General features: G+C 44.2%; 2 protein-coding genes across 3 annotated transcripts; both read left to right on the top strand.

Annotated features, from left to right (window-relative positions):
- Positions 1–131: 131 nt before the first annotated feature.
- On the top strand, positions 132–7,766 carry si:dkey-32e23.4 (dynamin-1-like protein). Its single transcript, XM_042420803.1, has 17 exons — positions 132–316; positions 1,077–1,203; positions 1,352–1,493; positions 2,023–2,069; positions 2,166–2,237; positions 2,333–2,419; positions 2,588–2,750; positions 3,303–3,423; positions 3,604–3,942; positions 4,366–4,486; positions 4,610–4,765; positions 4,871–4,960; positions 5,068–5,166; positions 5,363–5,479; positions 5,568–5,677; positions 5,780–5,939; positions 6,071–7,766. The coding sequence occupies exons 2-17, from the start codon at positions 1,102–1,104 to the stop codon at positions 6,125–6,127; spliced, it is 1,983 nt and encodes a 660-aa protein (XP_042276737.1). The 5' UTR covers positions 132–316; positions 1,077–1,101; the 3' UTR covers positions 6,128–7,766.
- A 1,029-nt stretch (positions 7,767–8,795) lies between these two features.
- On the top strand, positions 8,796–24,003 carry disp3 (dispatched RND transporter family member 3). Of its 2 annotated transcripts, XM_042420044.1 has the most exons (22): positions 8,796–8,902; positions 9,136–9,237; positions 15,652–16,641; positions 16,729–16,948; positions 17,095–17,231; positions 17,367–17,501; positions 18,212–18,372; positions 18,549–18,688; positions 18,808–18,899; positions 19,025–19,189; positions 19,542–19,703; positions 19,789–19,935; positions 20,017–20,153; positions 20,272–20,441; positions 20,530–20,660; positions 20,931–21,103; positions 21,201–21,327; positions 21,853–21,998; positions 22,109–22,268; positions 22,405–22,518; positions 22,660–22,832; positions 22,972–24,003. In XM_042420044.1, the coding sequence occupies exons 3-22, from the start codon at positions 15,660–15,662 to the stop codon at positions 23,326–23,328; spliced, it is 4,029 nt and encodes a 1,342-aa protein (XP_042275978.1). In that variant the 5' UTR covers positions 8,796–8,902; positions 9,136–9,237; positions 15,652–15,659; the 3' UTR covers positions 23,329–24,003. The 2 variants fall into 2 exon arrangements, with proteins under 2 accessions (XP_042275978.1, XP_042275977.1); XM_042420043.1 differs by lacking the exons at positions 8,796–8,902; positions 9,136–9,237 and adding an exon at positions 13,812–14,132.
- Positions 24,004–24,949: the final 946 nt, after the last annotated feature.

Raw genomic sequence — 24,949 nt, forward strand, 5'->3', positions numbered from 1 at the left:
AGAGGTGGTCAGGTAGAAATATGATGTTGGGCTAAACAGTCTATGGTTAAAATACATCCATGGTGTAGTGGGACGTAACGGGGCGGGGCCGTTCCACGTCAACCAATCAGCTGACGGAAACGCTCATGATTCGTATTTTCCGACCAATCGGGTTGTCGGAGGTACCACCCCGGTGGTAAACTGACGCTCATCTCTTGGTGCTAATATTCGATAACTGTCGGGGTTAAATACGGATATATAGACGTGTTCCCTGTTTTCTACGAAGTATGAAGGACATATACGTTTAATAAGGAGGGATATTTTTCGTTGAACATCGGTACGGTCAGAATGGAGCTTTCGGTTGTTCCCGCGGCTTAGCTTCCTAGTGTTAGCACAAAGCTACATCTCTTCCACTTCCTGCTTTTTTACCAATTAGCTTTAGCCAGCTGCTGTTAATAGCGAGCCTCTCGGCTTGAGCCGCTGCTAAAAAATTTTCCCATGCCAGTTAGACATTAAGTCAGTGACATGATTGACATAAAAATGGTCTATTTTCGTGTCATAATCTGTTAGTATTCAGCACAGTATTGTTGGTGTGAGTCCTGCCGGGGCGTTACAGTCCTCTCTCTCTCATCAGGACCACTTTCCCTCAGGAAAGGCAACACTGTCCTTCTCTACTGTAGAAATGCAACATCATATTCTGCACGTTGTTTTCTTGTTGCCAACTACAACTTGATTATTCCAGGGTCTTTTGAGAATGAACTACTCCCAATATGTTGTAATTCAATTCAGTTTTATTGTCATCACACATTGTGCAGCCGGCACATATGCAACGAAAGCGGGGGGCATAGGGACATACATGGCATAAAAATTGACACAGTATATACACATAGTAAGACACAATATAGTAATATATTAAAAAATAGTAAAAACCTTACACTATATATGAGGTAGTATATATCTGAAAGTATTTGTAGTAGAGCTGTGCAAATGACAAAGACAGTAATCTATGATTTAATGTAACGAGTTATTTTGCTGTTCATCATATTCAAAATCCTCTCTTTGTATTAATGTATGTTAATTCTATTTTGCCTGTTTAGTAAGTGTGTCCAGTCTAGTGGAAGGATGGAGAATCTGATCCCCACCATCAACCGGCTGCAGGAGGTCTTTCTCACAGTGGGGGCAGAGATCATCCAGCTGCCGCAGATAGTCGTGGTTGGATCTCAGGTCAGCATTGAAAAAAAATTAGAAGCTTCATTACAAGTATAAGCATGTTTATACTTCATAATGCACAGAATACTCATATGACAAACTTTGCACATGACTAATAGTGCTAGAAATGTTGCTGAATTGCCTTCATTATGTGCCACTACAGAGCAGTGGAAAGAGCTCTGTGCTGGAGAGCCTGGTTGGGCGGGATTTCTTGCCTCGGGGATCAGGAATAGTCACAAGACGACCCCTGGTGTTGCAGCTTGTTAATGTTGCCCCTTTGCAGGAGAGACTGAAGATCGAGAATGGTACATAAAAATATATCTGTTATTTCTAAATATGATTAATTGTAAACACACAATCAGGGTTTTATGTACATTATGATTATGTCAGCAGGACAGCAGGTTTGCTATTTCTGTCTAGGCATGGAGTCTGATTGTTAATGTGTGACTAGCACTCTGCCATGGCACCTTCTCTCACTGTCTGAACTGCTAGATAGTCCTTGTAGAGCCTTGAATTCTCTTTGCTAACATGCAGTGTTTCTTCTTCCTCTTCTTCTTCTTCTTCAACACTTTTTCAGGAAATGCGGTAAAACAAAATGCCCAAAACAGCTACCCAGGTCTCTGTATATTTGGTCTGCATGGACTTGTCTTTGTTTAGCCTCGTCATTTCTTTTGTGAACTCTCTCAGATATTTGTCATCTGTCTAGCATGAAAGTCCATTTGTATTCATATTCTTTTCGATTTTCATTATCTCTCCCCTAAACCTTCATTTTATCTGCATTCTACATTTTAGAGGCATTTCTGTTAAATGACTCACTTTTATGTGTTTGTGAAGGTGTCAAAGCTGAAGAATGGGGTACATTCCTGCACTGCAAAAACCAGGTACGTTTATCTCAGGGATTCAAATGATGTGCTGGCTGCCTTTATCCTGTAGCGTGAAGCTTTTCATCATGCATCATTCTCTCATCTATTTTAAAGATCTTCACAGATTTTGCAGAAATTCGCCGAGAAATTGAAGCAGAGACTGAACGCAGTTCAGGTGACAACAAGGTGAGGAGAAAAAGCATTTATGTAAATGTAGTGATGCCTTGAGTTTAGCTCTCTTTTTAACTGGATTCTTTTTTTTTCCTTTTCATATCCTCCAGGGAATCAGTCCTGAGCCCATCTATTTAAAGATTTTCTCCCCCAAAGTCCTTAATCTCACACTGGTTGATTTGCCTGGCATTACTAAGGTAAACTCAGCCATGTGACAAAGATTTTGATTTTGTTTCATGCGTACAAATGTAGCCACACTAGATGGTGATTGATGCTGATTGCACTGCTGCGTATTTGCAGTCATCACAGAGTCACAGCAGCACTGTGCTTACAGTAACTACGGCTGCTCATTGTTGTTGCCTCAGGTTCCTGTTGGAGACCAGCCAGAGGACATCGAGTCTCAAGTGCAAGAGATGATCTTGTCCTTCATCTCCAATCCAAACTCCCTCATCCTAGCGGTGTCCCCTGCCAACTCTGACTTGGCCACTTCTGATGCACTGAAATTGGCTCGTGAGGTTGATCCAGATGGTAGGAAATTTTGCACACGGGCGCTTCTTCTCTATCAGATTTCATTTTAATTTTCTTTCTTCTCCATCGGTGCTTATTACGTAAGATGCTTCAAGTAGAAATACTTTTTAAATGATTAAATGTGGAGGAATATTGCATGAGGCACACAAGTCATTGCAGGCAATTAGACCTGCCGGTCTTGAAGTGCTGACAGCATCCTGACACTTAACAGTTGCTCATAAATTTAATGTTGCTATCACGGTGCACTTTGAAGAATAGATTGATAGATAATGAGAATCCGCCTGTGGTAATTGTCTGGGAAGTTGGCAGTATGGCCTGAAACTCCCTAATGTGCACAGTGATTGTGTAGTAGTGAGGATATCTGTATCCAGGCCCAAATGTTCCCCTGCTGGCCTCAAATCCTGTCCCATCAGGGACCTGTTTTCTGTTTGTCTCCTATCATGTCCTACTGTAAGTTTTTCTCCTGTCTGCCTCAGTATAAAGAATGAAAAGAGAAATATGGAAGACTGTTCACTGTCCTTTGTTCTCATGCTGTGTTTATATGTCTGTTAGGTCGAAGAACACTGCTGGTGATCAGTAAGCTGGATCTGATGGATGCAGGGACCGATGCTCTGGAGGTCCTCCTGGGTCGAGTCATTCCAGTCAGGCTCGGGATTATTGGGGTGGTTAACAGGTTCGTAATAATAGTAAACCTACTTCTTAGGTTTGGAGATTAAAGCCTTGTTTTCTTACATTTTCAGTAAAGAATGTTTTTTGCTTCAGTATTCAGCAAGTTGACATATTATAAATGTCCTTGTTACCCTGATTGTCTGACTACACTCCCTCTCTCTCCTTTAATTGGTGATCCTCTCAGGAGCCAGCATGACATCAATACCCAGAAGAGCCTTGAGGACTCTATGAGGGATGAGCAGGCCTTCCTGCAGCGCCACTACCCCTCGCTCGCCTCCCGTGCCGGCTCACACTATCTGGCCAAAACTCTCAGCAGACTGCTCATGCACCACATCCGGGACTGCCTGCCAGACCTCAAAACCCGTGTGACTGTGCTAAGCGCCCAGTACCAGGCACGGCTCAACAGCTATGGCCAGCCAGTAGAGGACCAAAGCGCCACCTTGCTGCAGATCGTCACCAAGTTTGCCAGTGATTACTGCAACACCATAGAAGGAACGGCCAGGCACATTCAAACCACAGAGCTGTGAGTCTGACCTCTCCACAGAAGAGGGATCTTCATTGCATAGCAAATGCTTTTATGATGACTGCAACCTTTGATTTAGTGAATTGTCCCTCATTTTCCACATTGTTACTATGTTTAATTTAGCCCTCCTTGTTGCAGACCTCAGCATTTACTTAACCTGGGTGTACAGTGTACAGTATGTCATTAGAGTAACGACCTTGGGGTAATGTATTTGTACATTGAAATGATATCAGCATCTTAAGTTGGCACCATCATTTCCACAGCTCTCTTACCACAAGCAATTAGTTCATATAAATATGTGGGGAGAAAATATTGACCTTTTTTTTTTTGGTTGACTGAATTTAATTTTCAAGCGATTAAGTGTGCTGACACACAGCACTGAGAAACAGCGCCAGTGTCTAGCTGAATCCATCTCTCTTGCAGCTGTGGGGGTGCTAGGATGTGTTACATATTCCATGAGACCTTTGGCCGCACTTTGCAGTCCATCGACCCCCTCGGGGGACTCACTGAGCTCGATATCCTCACTGCCATCCGCAATGCAACGGTAAGCTTCTCCTGATTTCTGCTCATGTAATTTGAATTCTAGTCAAGTTCTCTCATTTAGAGGGAGAGCAGGTAAATAATAGATCTGGTGTGTGCGCGTGTGTGTGTCTCATTTGCCCTGCAGGGTCCTCGGCCAGCACTTTTTGTGCCCGAGGTGTCCTTTGAGTTGCTGGTGAAGCGGCAAATTAAACGGCTGGAGGAGCCCAGTCTACGCTGTGTAGAGCTCGTCCATGAAGAACTACAGAGGATCATTCAGCACTGCTCCTCCTTCAGCACGCAGGTAAGCCAAGAGATAGTGATGCTTTTTACACCTCCTTAGCTTCCTAAATCAGAGTAGAATTTTTTTTGTCAGCAGGTTAAAAAGTGTGTCTTTTGTGTTTGCAAGGAGCTTCTGCGATTCCCCAAACTGCACGATTCCATTGTGGAAGTTGTGACTGGATTACTGCGGAAACGCTTGCCGATTACCAATGAAATGGTAATCCACAGTTTAGCAGAGATGATCTGTCATACTAATTATAATAACCAATATCCAAGTAGTATTAATCATCTGAGGTACTTTCCCCTTTGTGTTCCCTTTTTCAGGTGCACAATTTAGTAGCAATAGAGCTGGCCTACATCAACACAAAACATCCAGACTTCACAGATGCAGCGCAGGTCTCAGCATCTGTCAACAATCAGCAGGTAGTTATTTGTCCCCTACAGCAGGTACTCTCATTTATCATTTATTCTGTCAGGATAAACAGCAGATGTACTCTGCAAAGCCTTAACCGTTATGTTTCACATCCCTACATAGTCCCTTTCAAAATATTTTAGTGGAATACCAAGCTCAGCCAAAATTGCTTTGACCCTCTGACTTCTTCTGGTTTCTCGCTGTCAGACAGAGGCCCTTGATGGAGGGAAGCGCTGGAAGAATGAGAAGGTTGCGGAAGAGAAAGCCCCGGCTGCAGGCTTTGGCAGCCCCGGCAGAAGTCAGGCCATTAACCTTCTTGACACAGTGAGTGGTGGGATTAGCAGTGAGACGAAACACTTAGCAGTGAATTCATTGTAGACTATCAACTTTTCACGTTGGGCTTCTCTGCCAGGCGGTGCCCGTATCCCGCAAGCTGAGTGTGAAGGAGCAGAGGGACTGCGAGGTCATCCAGCGCCTCATCAAGTGCTACTTCCTCATTGTCCGCAAAAGCATCCAGGACAGGTCCGACTGGAACACATCCAGAGCCGCTATTTCTATTGTCGAGCTCAGTTGCCGTTATTGATGCTAATTATCTGACTTTGTTTTTGGGCTGTGTGTCCGCAGTGTGCCCAAGACAGTGATGCACTTCCTGGTGAACTTTGTGAAAGAGCATCTGCAGAGTGAGCTGGTGGGTCAGCTTTACAAACAGCCACTGCTGCAGGAGCTGCTCATTGAGTCACAGGACACGGCACAGCAGCGGACCGAGGTTGCTCAAATGCTTGAGGTAAAATTGGCTGACGCTTTTGTTCTCTGAATAGGTTCTTAGAATTAAGAACAGCAAGTCCTTCCTCTTTTTTCTTTTATCTCTTATTCTAAGGCCAGTGCTTTAACTATCTCTCTTTTTTTCTTTCTCAGGCGCTTAAAAAAGCCAATAACATCATCTCTGAGATCCGGGAGACCCATCTGTGGTAGCCAGCCGAAACGAACAACTCCCTTGTCATACGACAGCTTTGAGAGTATGAGAGTGTATGTGAGTTTACAGCAGAGAGAGTGTGTGTGTTTGTAATTGTGTGGCAGCGCCACTATTTTCTCATGGACCAATGACCATAGCACATTTAGATCTACTTCTCCATCAGCTGTCGCCCCTGAGCTGTACACTGGGTCTGTTTTCACTGTGAACATTGTGTAGTGACAGACATTAATTAAACACTCAGGCCAAAAGTGTTGTAAATGTGAAAGAGACAGACGTGAACATAGTCTTTTTTCTTTTTTGTCATAGTTTGTTGGTATATAATTCTATAAATGTAAATTATATGTGGCATATTTAAGTTGTTCTGTGTTTTTTTTTTTTTTTTTTGTATTCAAAATGTGTTTATACAATTCAGCAGTTTCCAAAACCAGGCTTCCTCTGAGCCCCTTTAGCAGGTGCTAAAACTCTGTTAGATTAGGTGTGTTCCAAATTAAATTAAATTAGATAGAAATGCAGTGAAAATCCAACTTAATCAATGTCAACTGCAACGCAACACTGAAGACAGACTGTGGTCACTTGAAGAAATTACAGGATGAGTGCACATTGTTTTTCCAGCTCTGTAGCGCTAATCAATATCAAGTTTATTTTCTATTGTCACATCTACATATCATCCAGTTTGTAGTGTTGACTGCTGCGCTAACTTTCCAGTTTTGTGTGTAAACTAGGGGACCAAGCTGTCACAGCATAGAGTTCTCTCTGCTTTTGTTGGGTTTTTAGGAGACACATACAGTCAGACAGATATAGTCTGCAGCTTATATGTATTTTAATATTTGGTACACAGAAATATAATTCATATTATTATGTATATGTATAAAACTTGTCAGGAGATAACATTATACAGATACGATTTGTCATTTGTTAGATTTTAGATCCTGATGGTTTACTCTATAACTTCCCTGTATTTCCTCAAACTAAATTTCTAACCAGTTTCCACTTGAGATGAGCTACGTCTCTATCATCGACCCTCTCCAGTAGACAAGTTGCCCCTAAGATTGAGAGAATAACAGTATGGAGATACCTCCAGCTTGTAGTTTTTTTGCATTCCCTTATATGCTGATGTCCCCATATGATTTGTAAACTTGCATCTCAAGTAAGCCAGAGCTATTTGCTAGTCATACAGTTAATTCTGTAATATTGCATGATGTGTTAAAGTATCATCTTTTCACATCTGATCTTAACTTGGCTGTTGTTCTGGCAGATTCCTCTCCAGAGTGCTGTAGCTATTAATGTGAATCTGATCTCATAGCCAAAACAAATGGTTATCCTAGGCTTTTTCAGGAAGACCTGCCTTAATGGGACCATCAAACAGTAACCGACTTCTGTGTGATCAGGGAGCCAACATAACATCCATACAGTCTTGTCTCTCTGAAATCCCTGTGTAAGTTTGCATGTCTGTGTTCAGTATGCATGTGTGGACGTGTGAGTGAATGATTTATGTATATTTTGTATTATTTAAATGTATATTATTATCATGTGTCAACTGCCTCCGAGTTCTTGCCTGCCAATATTTGTGATAAATGTTTACTGGATGAAGTCTGTTGAGATTGGAGGGATTCATTAAACCCTAACAAAGACACTGTACAGAGTCTGTTTGGGTTTTATTGACGACATGCAGTTGTAACAGTTGATCAATTTTCATAAGATCTGATTGTCTCCCACAGTTCTGCAGCAATAGAAGTGATTAGACTCACTCTGCTTCACTTTATTGATTCCAGCTGACTGAAAAAGTCTGTTGGTCAGATGAGTCTGTCACAGCTGCACCAACAGGATGAAGACAAAGCACCCTGAAGGCTGCCAAAACACACACACACACACACACATGCTTACAGCGACATGAGCACCAGTCTCCACACCTGATGTTTTCTTTGTGTTTCTTCTCTCTCCACACTGCACCATGGTGCGGAATTCCACACCAGACTTATCCGCTCCCATTTCAATGATGGATTATTACCTTTTCATGTCAAGGCAGTCCAGGTTGAATCGGAACAGAGGTAGAGAAGTGAGGTGATGGATGAGTTGGATGTGGCAGTAAGAGTAGAGTGCTGGTCATTAATGTTTGATGTGCGTGAATGAGGGTGCCGCTGGAGATGCTACAGTTCAGGAAGAAGCATTATTGGCACTACAAAGCAAACATGACAAGTCAAATCAGTGCTGAATTTACAAAGCCTCACTAAGTATTAGTGGTGATGTACACACAGCAATAAAATTGGATCTACACCAGAGAGCCAAATTGAACGGTTTCATTTCATCTGGTGCTTGAAAATGAAAATGAAGCACAAGCTAATAAACTCCTCTTGCAGGTGATTACTTTAAATTGATTTCACTTTGTCTCCCACTGTAGCCGGTTATTCTGATCACCCTCTTATAACACACCCCACCTCCCCACCAACTGAGACTAGACTAGACCATACCAACTCTGACAGAATGGGAGGGGGCTTGGCTGCAACATCAGAACAAACTGCATCAGTTTGGTCTCATTAAACCAGCTGAATGAGGGTAAAACCAATCCGAGACATGTCTTTACTCATACATACAATCCCTCTTGGCTCTGCAGCCTTCCACCGGTGGAGTACAGAGGGTTTAGCGCTGTGTTCCCCTCCTCGCCTCTCTTCCACTGGTGAGCCAGTCAGCAGGGCAGGCTGAACAAAGCCATGGGAGAGAGAGAGGAGCTTCTGGGAAGAAATGTCTCTCCCTGACTCTGTCGCCTGGACAACCGGGTAAGAGAGGAGGGGAGGGAGCGGGAGAGAAAGGACCTGGGAGCATAAAAGAGGAGGAAAACAACACATTATTAGCTGCTGAGATTAGGAGATTCTTCCAGAGAGTGTGTGTGTTGGGAGGGGGGAAAGGATTTTTCTGTGTACTTCTCTTGTGAGGGTTCCCTTAGTGTCTTACTTGATGAGTTATTAACTATGATAATAAAGCAAAAAAAATTATTTTTTCCCTACACCAGAGCATGGAGGAGATGAAATTGCAGAGCGCAAGTTCACCACATCACAAGTGGACCCAGTAGGCCTGCACGCTCCACCTGTATTTCTCATCTCATCAGCCTCAGGTAAGACTCCTCAGTGTTGCAGACATTTGCTTTGATAGGTGTTAATTTTGTTATAATTGTTTTTGGCAGATTTATAGATTAAAATGCTAATTGGTAAAGGCAGTCAAGTGTGTAGAAAATGAAAGAGAGCGTCTAAAAATGGTTTAACAAACCGATAAAAGCTCATCCGGTCTGCTTGCAGGCAGCTTGGGATACAAGCCTTGTTCATCAGAGTAACTCTGAAGCAGATAAGTTTTGACAAAGAGGCTTGATGTTATGTGTTTGAATTTTGTTGTTTTTAGATTTAGTTTTATTCTGCCAGACAGAAATTACCTCTAGAGTTGTATTAGGCTTATTCAGTCTGTTTTTTTTTTATTTAGGAGAGTGAGAGAAATTGTATAGTGCATCCCCACGATGCTTCACACGGCGTGCATAGAGCTGTGCGCTCTCTTCAGAGTGAGCATGAATTCATCGACAATAAGAAAATGAACACTGTGTTAGGTGCAAATGGTTCTTGAGAGTTTGAGTTGAACCATGGACTCCGGATTCACAGTGTGTAAAGAATAGAGGCACGTCCACAATAAAGATAGCCTACTGCTGAGCGCTCATGCATAAGGAATATATATTCATAGAGCACTGGTGGTGAAATCAATGCCCCTTTAAATGAGGCGGTATGATGGCTGAGTTTACACCAGGCTGAGTGTGTGTGGGGCAGGAGGCAGCATATTGGATGAGATGGAGGGGAGATAAACTGAGCAGGGTGTGTGTGTGTGTGGGAGGGGGTATTTTATCTGCTGTCAGTAATGAAGGTTACAAATCTCTCACCTTTGTGGACAGGATAGAGACGCAGAGAAAAGGCAGCAAGATTGAGGGGAAGTAAAGGGTAAAGCGAGTGAGGGGATGGAGAACGAAGGGAGGGATGAGAGAGATGTTGAGAGAGATGATTATAGGTGAAGGGTTCAGGCTCGCAGCATGCTGGGATTGCTCACAGCTCACCTACCCGACACAATCCAGAGATGTAGCAGAGGGTAAAAGTGCTGACACTCAGCTTATCGGCATTTTTGTTCAAGTAAAAAATACATACACACGTTTCAGGAAAAATCTGCCGGAGTTTATGCTTCACCCTCCTTTTTGCTCGCAACTTGCTGACATATGAGACAGCCCAAGTACAGCTCTGTGCTGCACCATCAAACACAGCCGCTGTACTTCTAACAAACAGACAGGTACAGCTTGACCACCTGAGCAGCAATCGTTTAGAAAAAAAGGAATGGAAAAAAGCTGAAGAAAAAGTTCCCAACAGAGGCTTACGTGAGGGCAGGCAAGGGTATCCAACACAGTCACACACCACACTTAACACAAAGAGCAGTTTCATCTTTCAGGTGGTTAATGCAGTATTTCATACCTCATACCCTGCAAATATGGTTCATTTCAGACCATTCTGTTTAAAACTGCATCACAGACAAAAAACACCACTTCAACTGTTAAGGAAGACATAGTTTTAGTATAGACTAAACCATATGGGAGACAGCTTTTATTCCAATAAATACAGAATGCAGGATGCCAAATTGCACTCTATTTTTAATCCACACCTGCGCAGGGTTTAAATCGACTGTGTACTCCTAATCTTTGCAGAAAAATATCAGTGTTGAACAATTCTGGCAGCTTGTAAACACATTAGTTATACCAGGCTCTGCACTGCTCGCAGTGCTTTGCAGCTGCACACCGCTCATAATTACTGTACATGAGGTGCAATGTTCTTGGATGCAAAGACGCGTCAGACTCATCAAGAAGGGAGAAAAGGATGTGTCCCTGAGGCCGTGCATCACTGTAGTTATCGTTCCTCCACTGTACCTGTTTGCTGTCTGTTGGAAGGTACACAGCAAGCAAAGGAGGGTTAGTATAAAGCACACATCTCTGCCTTAATGTCTAATAGGCACCGAGTCTGCCTATCAGTCTTTAATGAGTTCCTCGAACTGTCAGACTTTGACATCTGCACTACTAATCAGCCTGTTTGATGTTGAAACAGACACAGAAATGGAGCTGCAGAGATGTGCTGATGGTCCTCTCATTTAGATTTCCTCCATGAATTTTAAGCAGCAGAAAAGCATGATGTCTTTTCACAGATGCTGAGGTGCTGGTCGTTTGTTTGAAGAGTGACTGCTGTGCTGTGTGTGTGTGTGTGCGCTTCCACACTCAGTCATTCCCCAGGCTCCATTCTTTCTTCCCTTCCACTTTTCTCTTCCTATTTCTTGCCTGTCTGTGTGCCTCCTCTCATCTCCTCCTGATGAGAGCACCATAATCAAAACTGGAGAGGGAGAAATGAAATGTAACAGGATTACAATAATCTAATTACCCAAAATTAGCAGCTGTATTCCATTTAATTTAATGTGAGAGCACAATTATATCTCACATATTTCTTGAAAACTGATGATATAATTGGTCATTACTTAAGGGGGGGGGTTGCAATATGCATTATGGCATCATAGAAAACAACATAATAGTGCTTTTTTTTTGCATTTTGAAATCACATCCCCTGAGGGTTGCAGATAACCAATAATACCACCTTCAAATCACAGCCTGAAAATTGGAACAATTTCTTTTCCCTCTTATTTTAGAAATAGAAGACATACAAAACCAACCCAAAATAATCAAGTGATTTGGTTGAGATTGCATGTTCTGTCCTCTGTGTAATGCTAACTTGTAAACTCCACCAGTTTACACTTTGAAAGCAAACTTCTCAACACCTTTAATGAATATACATGTCCTCTGAAGCAGCAGGGAGTTCATGTTCACACTGCGTGGGCAGATGCTGGTGCACTGCTCTCCCAATACAAGGTACACTGATGTCCTTGTCTGTTCAGTGAGATGACACTGTAAGTAACGAAGGAAGTGTTGTGCAGATTTTTTAAAATTTCCCAAAATAGGCCTTTCTCTCACAGAATATTAGACACAGTGAAGCTCTTGGTTTTCAACTCACCAGGCCTTCTTATCTGTTTCATAAAAGTACAAGTTCAATAAATCACATTAGTCAACCCAGTCTCACATCAAAATGTGTAATAGCTATATTGGTCCAAAGTGCAAAATGTTTTAGCTTCACAATAACAGCTCTAAAATTGTGAGATGCCTGCGTTTTTGGGTTGTTTTTTTTTTTTTGGCTATTCTTTTCTATTGGCCTGCATCCACGTCACATGATTGTCAAGTTTCTGTCTGCCAAAACAAACAAAATGGCTGACATTCCTATTATTCACAGTGGAAAATGCAATATTTCAAAATAGTTTTGGCATCAAAATGCGTTTGGATAACATTTCTGGCGAGAAATGTGCATTTCATTTTCATAATCTTCGTTCAGTGAATGTATGCAATGTTTAGTTTGTCAGTTATTACAAAGATTTTTTCAAGCTTCAGGCATGGACGCTGCCATCGCTGAAACCATGTAGTTGCATGTTGTTTGAATCATTGTCTTTGCATTGTGTAGTTATCTGAGCTTTTATGTTATTTTTGTTGTTTTATGTAACTGTAAAAAACAACGTAGATTTTAGAGCACCCCAGGGATAAATTGAATTTGAAATCCAGAATGTGAAGCTTTGTAATTGGCTAACCAGAGGACCTGCTGCCCGGAAGTATTTTCCTCACTGTCACCGTATTAGGGTTTACCTTTAATGATATCTTTAACATTTCTCAACACAAAAACATGTCCTTGATAACTCAACAATACAATAGGTTAATGTTCGGCCATCCAGCACCATTTGAAGGTCCCATTGAGGAACAAAGCATTGAGTAGGGGGCCGCAGCCTGCAGGCCCCCGCAGGAAGCACTTCACCAGTGGATGGCTCCTGGCTGTGAAGTGGTCCAAACCGTTGTGGCCCACAGTAATTGCTGCTGCAAACACCCCAAAGTGGATGCCGCATGACCACTATCGTATAGGCCCTGCAGGAAATCTAGGATACCCTGTTGGGGGCACGAACATGGATTGAGGGCCCTGGCCTCACACCAGTCCACAAACACCTACCAATGTGTTGTGTAAGCCCTAGAGGTGGACTGAGCATGTGCATTTTGAATTGTAGCGACCACCCTGGCCAAGAGACCCAAGCTGCTCAGTCTCATCCTCTCAACCTCCCAACCATGAGGTGTCAGCCCAGAATTCAAAGCAAGAGGATAAATCCCCCTGCCTGACACAGAGCTGTGGGCAGATCCGATACTGGCCGTGGACTTGCCACTGCCAGTCAGACCAGGTCTGGGAACCACCTGGCACCCAGCCTCTGTGGTGCAATGACTATTCTGGACATGTGCTGCGTCCAAACCCTGTGGAGCAGCTGCAGGGGCGGAAAGGCATACAGCCGGCCCTGGGGGCCAAACTGGGTGGGCTAACGCGTCAAGCTCCAATGGGGGGGAGGAGGAGGGGACATCGGTTGCGCTCAGGGAGAATCAAAGGGAGCACTGGGTGTTCTCCTTGCTCGCAAACAGGTTGGCCACTGGTCGTTCACAGCATTGCCAGACCTTTGCGCCTATGTCCAGGGAGAGGCACTACTCCTCGAGTGGGCCACCCCTGGACATCCTGTCTGCTCCCACGTTGAGGGATCCTGGAATATGACAGGCCTTAAGGGAGCAGAGGTGGTGATCCACCCGGGGCAGGATGGACATCGTCATCCTGTGCAGGGCCGAGGATCTGATGCCCCCTTGTCTGTTCAAGTAGGCCACCACTGTGGTGTTGTCCGACTCAACTCAGCTGTGAGGGGAAGTGGTGCATCACCTTCTGCACTGCTCCAGCAGGTTGATGTGGCAGGGGGAACTCAACCATGTGTCTCCCACGCTGGCCTGGCAGAGGGTCCTGCTCCGACCAGCCAGGTAGGCATCCTCAAAGATTTGGATCTAATGAGGGATGCACCCCAGCAGCACCCCTACGGGAAGACAGCCAGGTTAGTCCCAAAAAAATCCCTTTCTCAGGATGTGGGCTAGTTCACCTGGAACACTGCCTTAGTGTTTTGGTCACGATCCTTCCCTTGAGCTGCAATGCTAGTTGGGATAGACTGCACATGGCTCTCACTTCCAACTTCACATGTAAACCTGGAAGTGGCTGTCATGGCAGCAGCTAACAGTGGGTTCTGGAGGGGTTAGCCAGAGCTGAGAGCACAGCCAAGAAAGAGAGAGAGACAGCATGGCGGTGGTCGAGGAAGGAGAAGGAGCAAGGTGAAGGAGTGGCGGTAGAGAGAACAAAGCCTGTGAATGAGAGAAATAAGACATCATTTCCTGATTGTTTCATGGCAGTTACGTTCTAAAGCACAAATAAATAACCACCATCAAACACTTAACAAATGATCTACTGTGGAAACAGACGCTCTTAGTTTTATTTTTCTCCTTTTCATTCATTCATTACCACTACTCCACTACAGGGAGTGACAATTCTCTCTAACCAGTCAGTGATCTGCAGTGTTTTGACATCATTTAGTATCAGCTCAGCTCACTTGGAACCTCGACAGAGGTGATACCAAAAAAGTATCAGGTACCAGGTACTGTCCACGATTTTTGCCCAGTGGAAAACCAAAAATGGCAAGTCGAGCCGTACTATGCAGTGGAAAAGCAGTGCTTTCTAACTCAAGGAGTCTTATCATTTTTACAAATACTGATTAAATAGTATAATTTGTAAAAAAAAATTATGATAGATTTTTCACTTCAGCTACAGAGCTGAGCATGGCTATCTTTTACACATAATCAAGATTCACTGTCTTACCTGGCTGACCTTAAAGCACTGTTCTAAAGAGAAAAGATAAATTGCTGCAGTTAGCGGGCTCACTGCCACTTGAATGCAAACTGTCTGCAGTATCTTGTGTGTAGAGGAATGTGAAAAAAGTGGCACCTATTGACACTATTAGTCAAAGGCTGCCCATCACAGAAGATAAACCCTCTCTTCTTCCAGAACTCTGTCTAATATCCCACTCGCTCTTCTTGTCAGTAATTAGACAAGTGAGATTATTTAATTTGCTGCATAGCAGACAAAGCCACGTCGGCTGCTGATATGTAGGAAGCCACCAGCAGACTCTCCCTGGGTGATAATGGTTTGCTCACGCTGACAGAGAAGAATTAAATCACAGCTTTTAGCCTGTCTCACCCCCGAGCTCTTGTGATCAGCATTTTAAAGCAGAACCATTTTCTCCTATAAGCCCTTGAGGAAGAAAAAGGTCTTCCCTCCTCAATTTCCTCCACGACTCCTGTGAGCTGCCAATGGATGCCCTTTCGTCGACAGCTGTGTGAGGACAGACTTAATTCTCACATCCTTGCTTGCTGACTGCAAATTTGGAAGTTACCTTGTCCTTCATCTTGTCAGATATGTCAACTGCTGGTAGTTCAAACATCTATTTTGTGGTTCACCCGCCGGAGGAAAGAACGGGTGCTGCAATAAGTGAGTGACGATCAAGTGCTGTTATGTTTCCCTGACAGGTGCCAGCATGGATGTGGAGGATGAACCGCTGCTGTTTCAGACAAGCTGGGGAGGGGAGGAAGAGGAGGAGGAGGAAGTGGATGGAGTGGCGCACACACTAGGAAGGAGCTATTTCTCTGGGGACAATGGGGTGTGTGGGGTGTGGAAGGCAATAGGGTGGGTGTACACACAACCCTGTGTCAGTGGAGTGGTTCTAGGGGTAGTTGTCCTGCTACCTTGCGCCCTGTTTGCCTACATGCTCCTCTACTGCCCTCCGCTGGACATAGACCTCTCCTACAGTGCCTTTGAGGTGCATAGTCACTTCTCTGCCGAGCGCTTTGACGCCCTCACCATTGCTGTAAAAACTCAGCTGGGGTCCTGGGACAGACGTAGGCGAGACTTAGATAACAGTGAGTCTGAGGCCTTGCAGGGGCTTCTGCTTGAGAGGCTGGGTGGACAGGGAGTATTCAACAGGACAGGTAATGAGGAAATGAGGTCCTCCACTCCTCAAAACAACCCTCTCCGAACAGGAGATGATCATAAGAGGGAAGGTGCAGGTAGCAGAGATAAAAGGACAGCACCTGATTTGGGTCAGGAGGAAATACTGAAGTACAAGAACACAGATCACAGAACAAAGGAGGAAGAGGAGGGATTACGGGATAAAAATTCCACTTTGTCACTCATTAGGAGGCGCAGGTTTTCTCCTAACTACTACTTGCAGAGCCAGGCTCTGTGGAGGATTGAGCTGGTGTTTGTAGCTCAAGGGGAGGGTGATCGCAACATCTTCACCCCAGAACGTCTGCAGACCGTCCATCATGTGGAGCATCTGCTCATGCAGCACCCGCAGTTTCATCAGTTCTGCTGGAAGCCTCTGGAGGTGTTGAGGGATCTGCCACTGGGACCATCCTACTGCTCCCCACCCAGCTCACTCCTGTCTTACCTGTATCCCAGTGAGCGAGGGGGGAAAATCTACTATGATGGCATGGGCCCAGACCTGGCTGATATTCAAGGTGAGAAAACCAGCAGTTTTTGTAAAAGGACTACTTGTAAGAGTTCACCTCACAGTGCTGATTTGACTTGTATGTATTCCCTTGTAGGTTCTCTGAGTCTCGCCATCACCCACCCACAGTTCTACTGGTACGTGGATGAGAGTCTGTCCCCTGAGCATCTCTCCTCCTCTCTCTTACGCAGCGAGATCCATTTTGGAGCTCCTCTACCATCCTACTACTCCTTGCAGGACCGAGCTAATGAGCAGAGAACTCACTTCAAAAATTTTGTGGTTCAGTACGCTGATATCCTGGCCAAACAATCTACCAGGTTTGGAAAATTTCTGTTCTGTATAATTAATGCAATATTGTCCAGTATTTTTCCTTTCAGGTGTTTATTCTGCTGCCTTATTGTCACATTCTTAGAGCAGAGAGTTGGAATTTAACGTTATTGGACATCCACCTCCTTTGTCTCAGCCAGGTGAAGGTGCTTTATGGGGGAACAGAGCTGTTTGATGATGAGGTGAGACACACCTTCCACAATGATATGATGCTGGCTGTCATCAGCGGAGTCTGTATTACTGTACTGGTCTATGTCCTGACCTCCTTCTCTGGTACAGTATGACCTATTCTTTCGGATTATTTCAAATTTAAATATCCAAATTCATTCTTGGGCTGTCAAAGTCAGTTTTAGAGTAATCTCTATGCATGTGTATATAACCCCTGGGTGTTTTCTCATCTCTTTGTAGTGTTTTTGACTTTCTTCGGCCTGGTTAGCATTGGACTGAGTTGCTTGATGGCTCTTTTCTTATACCATGTTGTCTTTGGAGTGAGGTACCTGGGCATTCTCAATGGAGTGGCGGCATTTGTTATTATTGGTATTGGTAAGGGAAATAACTACATCAATTTTTTAAATTGAGGGAATAGTTCTACATTTTGGAAAATATGCTCATTCGCTCTCTTGCCCAGAAATGAGAAGATTGGTATCACTTGCACGTCTCTGTTAAATATGAAACTACAAGGATTTAGTTTAGCTTAGCATAAAGACTGAAAACAGGGGGAAACAGCTAGCCCGACTCTGTCCAAAGGTAACAAAATCTGCCTAACATTATCTCCAAAGCTCACTAATTAACACGATGTATCTTGTCAGTCTAATGCGTACAAAAACGGAAGTATAAACCATCAATTTTAGACATTTCAGACATTTTACAGGGCGTTATGTGCGGGGGGCAGTGACTTACTGGAGTCTTGTCGTTACCATGAGGCAACCAGTGGAGACTCCAGTAAGTTACTGTGCCCGGCCAAGAAATAGTCACATAATACTTGTAAAACTACATCTGATGTAGTTTTACAAGTAAGCTAACTATTTAGCTAGTTAGCTTCATATTTAGCATACAGACAAGAGATTGCCCCTAGTTACGACCTGTAATTTAGTGGTATCAATCTTCTCATCTAACTCTTGGCAAGACAGCAAATGGGTGTAAAGTATTTCCCATAATGTCAAAGTATTCCTCTAAAAAAACAACTTTTACAGTACACTTATCATAATATGTTATAAGGCAGCTCTTTAATTTTCTTTCTCACCGGTGCTCAGGGGTGGATGATGTATTTGTGTTCATCAGCATCTTCAGACAGGCCTCTCATCTGCTTCAGCCACAGCAGCGTATGATCTACACAATTAAAACAGCTGGCCGAGCCACTTTCCTCACCTCCTTCACTACAGCGGCTGCCTACGCTGCCAACACTTTCTCTCAGGTAATCATAGAAATGAAATCCGACTGTTAAAAGGGTCTGAACGTTAAGTATAAATGACTCCCCCTGCTATGGATGAATAGAAGTGCCTCTCTCAGCAGACAGCCATTTTCACACGATAAGCACAAATTGAATGTTTCAAGGTCCTTTACACTGTGCTTCATTTAACTGACACTTAGATCCCAGCTGTGCATGACTTCGGCCTATTCATGGCCCTCATTGTAAGCTGCTGCTGGCTTTACGTGTCTGTCCTGATGCCAGCCGCCCTGTGTATCTGGACTCAGTGTGTGGAGCCGCGCAAATATGCCTGGTTGAATTGGTGAGGCATTATTTCCTTACTCCTCTGTGAGATGTTATTTGTGCATGCTGTGCGACACCACAGGCGAGAGGTAATCCCTTCAGCTGTATCTCTCCTTAAACTGCCTCCTCCCTCTAAAGTTGGAAGTTGTTTTCGGGCCTGTCAGTGAGCCACGGCCCTTTGTCAGATGAGGATGATGATGTGGCGCTTCTGTCAGTGGAGATGGAGCCAGGTGAGATTATTATCTCTCTTGCATTGACTGAATGATGGGGGGAGAATGGGAAAAGGGAATGAGTCCAGGCTGTAAAATGCTTCTGTCCAGACACCCACTAAGCTCCTCTCTTTGTCTCGAGCTAGGCTCCTGTGACACAGACGGCGATGCAGCCATTCTGTCCCTGTCAGTGGAGACACCTCTGTCCCCTTCAGGGCAGCAGCATGTGGGTGTGGTGAGCACAAATCTTCAGTGGGCCCTGAAGCATTTAGTGGCAGAACCAGCTGTGGAGAGAAGAAAAGCTGTCCTTGGTAAGATTTGATATAAACTCTGAAAGCTCAGTAGGATTTTGACACCGCTAAGCTCAATTACACCTAAAAAAAGATTGGGGTGAAGTTTCTATAATTTGGTTTTCTCAGATATCATGTGCCAAACTCTTCATCTATGATTTAGACACGAGGGTAACCTCAAGATCAAATAAGAAGTATTGAAGAAATACTGTAATTTCTGTCCTTCCTGAGGGGATGCAGTCTGTCAAAAGAAGAGCAGGCACCCCTCATGTAGTATTCATTCACCCTCTTGAGGAGTGACTGTAATTGATCTGTCCCTCAGCTGCTCTGTCTACTCCATCATTCTTTGTCATTGTTTATCATGCCGGCCCAGGTGTCTTCCTCCTGGTTCTGCTGTTATCTGCCGGATGCTGCTGTCTCTTGAGGCCAGCCACTCATGCCCCCTTACTTTTCCGCCGGGACACAAACCTCCAGACTCTGCTGGCTCTGAGGAGCAACCTCAGTGGTCAAGGCATCTCCTGCCCCATGTGCTCAGGTGAGACTGCGTCAGTGACAGACAGACACTCACCACTTAACCGCAGCCGAAAACAAAGACCTGAAATGCATGTCATGTCCTGCAGGTGTGTTCATGGAGAAGCCCCACCCTTTGAACACTCACACTTCCTCATCAGCGTTTAAGTTTTCTACACATCAGCAGACCCCGAGCACCACAACCTCCACTGCTCCTCGGAGCTCAGTAAAACCAAATTCAAGCACCAACCAAACAGGTAAAACACATAAAAAATGCTCATAGTTATTAAAAACCCAATTCTTTATTTTAAATATTCTACATGGTGCTGCTTTTTTAGGCTCTTTGCTTACAGTGTACGTATCAAAGTTGGACCTCGGAGTCTCGGCATCCCTTTACCGCTTCTCCACTAATGCCAGCACTGTCTCCCCATGGAAGCTGTGCAGCTCAGAGCAAGAAGAGGTGTCATCATTTCAGGTTAGGGAGCAGAAAAGTCAACTGGATGATTTTTTATAATTAGTTGTAGCGTAATGTCTCCCAACTGTGATATGAGCCACTAAAGCAGCTTAAAACTAATCTTGTTTTATCTGAATAGGCTTATAATCAGCCCCGCAGCAATTACACCACCAGAATGACAGTGTGTGTTTCCCATGTGTACCACCCGTACCCCAGCTGGATGATCACATCCAGCTCATGTGACCCTCGTCACGGCTGGGCGCCAGACTTTTCTTTTTATGTAGCATCATCTCCGCAGCAGCACAGCAGGTGAACGCACAAATGCAAAATCATAGCACAAGTTTACTGGACTGTCATGTTGTTTTAGCGTCATTTAAGCTCTGCGCTCTCCTCTTAGGAGACTGTACTTCGCCCAGCGCCGACTCAGACCTCATCCCAGCCGAGTGTGTGTCAGCCCGCCTGGTTGTGGCATCAGTTCTGGGCCTGATGGTCCCAGGCAGGGAACCTTTTACACTCCTCTTCCCAGTGGTGAGTGTCAGAAAGCACCATTAAAGACTGTTAGGAAAACTTTTTTAGTGCTGCATGTGTCACATTGCTAAAATGTTTGTTTTTATTTCACTTATTCTCTCTTGTGTTGCTCTCATCAAAATGCAGTGAGGTTTCACTTTTTGTTGCACTCTCTGAGGCTTCTGTAAGATTTTTCCACAGTGTTCCAGTCATACAAATATTTTCACACTGTATAAATAAATTAAGTTGTGATATTTTTCTCTGCTTCTATTTTCAAAAATCCATCCTCAGCTGCCAAAGTGAAATCATCCAAAACATTTGGCTTCAACCCATGCAGTGGCGATGTGTGTGGCCACCCAGCAGTGCGTCCTCTGGTCGACACCGGGGCAATGGTTTTTGTCGTGTTTGGGATCTTGGGAGTCAACCGAACTGAGCACAAGGACAACCACGTTATTGGAGATATGGTGAGGGTCATGCATGTATCCTTAGCAACCGACAGAAAGAACGCAAGATTGTTAAGTCATTTTCTCATGTGGTTGACATGTTTAAATCTCTCCTAAGGGCAACATCATATTGGATCCAGACTTTGATATTTTCCAGGAAATGGGACATCTTTGCAAAATCTGTAAAGCCATTAGTGCAAACAGACAACTTGTGAAGCCAGGAGGAGCGCAGTGCCTGCCTTCAGGTACCACTCAAACAAAATTCAGCATCAAATAATTTATTTTTGCATAATAAAACAACTTAAGCCTTATAGAGCTGAAAGGGTTTGTGGATTAATTGATTAGTCGATAAACCAAAAATAAATTGGCAACTATTTAGTTGATTTGATTGTTTTTAAGCAAAAGTGGAAGAACTGTACTGGTACCAACATCTCAAATGTGATTATTTGCTGGTTTCCTTGTTCCTCTTTAATAGCAAATTGAATATCTTTAAACTTTGGACTGTAGGTCAGACAAAACAAGACATCTGAACATGTTGACTTGAGGTCTGGGAAACTGCGGTTGGCATTTCACAGTTTTCTGACATTTTATGCATAGACCAAACAATCAATGAATCAGGAAAATCACCTGCAGTTAAATAAAGTGCTTTACTACTAAGAGCAGACAACACACCACCAAATCCTGAACGAGGTGAAGCTCAAACAATACGTACAATTCTATTAAAACAATCATATGTAGAGGATTAAATTGATTTCCTCTGTTCCCCTCAGGTAATAAACTATCATCTATTCTGCCTCTGCTCCATCCTGAGTGTCACTCTCTCCCTGAACCCAACCTGCTCCCGGGCCAGCTCTCTCATGGAGCAGTGGGAATGCATGGAGGAAAGGTCCGCTGGCTGTCTATGGCCTTTGAATCTGTAAGTCACTTCATCCCTCAGCTTTTCATGTTCCCGCATCAAAGAGCAGCACATTTCAGTCACTTTCACTTTATAAGATCCCTAATTCTCTGTCTCTCTCCTCTCCTAAGACTACATACAAGGGCAAATCCTCCTTTCAGACCTACTCCGACTTCCTTCAGTGGGAGACATTCATCCAGGAGCAACTCGCCACCCTCCCACAATCTTCAGCTCTGCAACGAGGTTTCCAGACCTGCGAGCACTGGAAGCAGATCTTCATGGAAATCATAGGCGAGTGAGAGGTGGCATGCACGTTTGCATGACATGTGGATTTTTCTGCAAACTGAAGAGGGATTAAAATGGCAAGAGTAAGTGAGAGCAGCCGTGTGTTAAAAATCAGGTAAAATACTCTCAGTTATGTTTGTAGGTGTGGAGAGTGCCCTCTGGAGTCTGCTGCTGTCTCTGGCCATCTGTGTGGCAGCTGTGTCTGTGTTTACTGCACATCCTCTTCTGCTGCTGCCAGTGCTCATAACTATTCTAGGTAAGAAGTTAAATTGTATATTCAGGTTTGGAAGTCTTGAGTCGATGCATTCAGAAGCTACACAATGACTTTTAAGATGAAATATTCAGGTCCGCTTTGGGATCGTGGATGTAATCATGAGTTTTTCTGGCTTTTATTCAGGAGTGATCTGTCTGGTGGTGGCGCTCATGTATTGGCTGGGCTGGGAGATGGGAGCGGTGGAGGCAATTTCTCTTTCTATTCTGGTGGGATCTTCAGTGGATTACTGTCTGCACCTGGTGGAGGGATACCTGCTGGCTGGGGAAAGCATGCCCTCTACACCTGGGCGCAGCTCGGTATGGGAGTGTAAATTCAGCAACACTTTTTAAACACACCCTAAAACAGCCAGTGACTAAGATTTTGGTGAGAAGTGGCCCTGAGGGCTTGTGAATAAAGAGGAGCGGCCCGTCCCATTAATCTGTGTTTTGTTCACAGGAGCCTCCGGCCGAGAGGCAGAGGCGGACTCTGGAGGCAGTGAACCATGTGGGCGTTGCCATAGTGTCCAGCGCTGTCACCACGGTGATCTCCACAGTCCCACTCTTCTTCTGTGTCATTGTGCCTTTCGCCAAGTTTGGCCAGATCGTGGCCATCAACACTGCCGTCTCCATTTTGTTTACCCTGACCGTGACTGTGGCCATGCTGGCGTGCATGGCCCCCACCAGCTTCAGCAGACCCCCCGGAGCCGTGCTGAAGGCCAGCCTGGCTGTGATGGCAGCTGTGGCTGTGGGAGCGGCTCTGTGCTGGGTGGGGGGAAAGCTGGGAGCGTTGGCCTGGCAGTCGATCAGCACGTAAAAACACAGCAGCTGTCAGTCAACTCACACTGATGTCAGGCAGAGGATTTCCTCTGCACGCAAAACTATGAGGCACCAATTGTAAGCACTGTATTTTTCTTCATGTTCAGGGGGAACGTCAGATCAATAAATTGATCTTGTACTTTACAGCACAAAGATGTCAGAATCAACTCCATAATTAGAGGCTGTTGCCCTCATTCATCACAAATCACATTTTTTCCACTTGTATTCATTAGTGGATTGTAAAGTATTTAAAAAAAAATCCTCACCCACGGGGTACCTCTTCTTAAATATAGTGTAAATTACTTTACGACTCATAAAAGTGGGTTGACCTGACTCAGTTGAGGTGTGTTTTTGATCACCTTCAGCCAGAGGTGGTGATGACATGCATTGAGTAATCATTGGGAAACACTGGCTGAGTCACAAGTTTCATGAGTGTAAGTTATCGAGTAGCTAAGAGCCACTGACTGTTCTGTGACCTGCTGATGTGAACACTGGCAGAGTGTCGCGCTCTTACGTCCATTACTGACTCACATGACTCATTTATTAGCTTGTGAAACATCATGACGTTTGTTTCTTTTTCATGTTTCTTAACTGAATGTGATTTTTGAGCCACATCTGTAAGGTTATGATGTCATTTTGTGGCTGGATAAAAAGTTGTACAACTGAAATTTAATACTGTGCAGTTTTGTTAAACGTAACGTGTGATGTAAACATCTCGGTATGCTGCTCGGACACTTTCTCAGCTGAACTTTTGATGCTGCCAACACACACTTGCTCTGAAATGTTGTGTATGCCAGTACTCACCACAAGTTATCATCCTCTTTTCTGACCCTATCACATGTTTATATCAGATCTCAAACTGCTTCAAGGTCTCTATTTTGGTCATCATCAGCAATTAATAAGAGACCTCTTGCCAGCTCCTCAGGTGTACCCTCTACATGCCCTCCACCGCACTTGAAAACACTCACTGTAACCCACTCTGCTCCCTCCTCTGCTCTCACACAATTTAGAGCACCACTCAACCAGCCATCGACGCCAGCTCCGGTCTGCCCCGCAGAGAAGGTGAGGGCCATTTGTCAAACCACATAACACAATAACAGTTAGGGAGAGGGACTGACTCAATTGCTGCCAGAGCAGTACATTTTTGTCTCGTGTGTGTGTTACTTGTGGATGTCAAATAAATCAGGTGCAGAAAAGCCTCGGGTCTTTTCTTGTGGAAGCTCAGCACTGGTTTTCTTCTGCATTGTTATGTAACAGAGCAACGGAGCAGGATGAAGACCTGTCACCGTTTGCTTACAGTCACATAATTACTGAGACGGTAGACGGCGTTACACTTCTCCAGTTCCTGACGTTAATTATTCATATGAAATGGCTCATGATTTAATGTTGAATTGCAGCACATCAATGTTTCATGCCGGTGTAAGGAGGTTGTCTATAAAGTGGCGTTCCTGCTCATCTTGACAGCAACAAAAGCAGAAAGATGTAAACAAATATTTTGAGTAAAATCAGAAAGATGAAAATGAAGCAGGAGTACTAAATTTATTACATGTTGCCAATTGTTAGTACATTTCCATTGTCAGTGCCCAAACTTTTATAGTTAAATGTCAGTGTGCATTCAC

This window comes from Thunnus maccoyii, chromosome 9, assembly GCF_910596095.1.
Source record: "Thunnus maccoyii chromosome 9, fThuMac1.1, whole genome shotgun sequence".
NCBI classification, from domain to species: Eukaryota; Metazoa; Chordata; class Actinopteri; order Scombriformes; family Scombridae; genus Thunnus; species Thunnus maccoyii.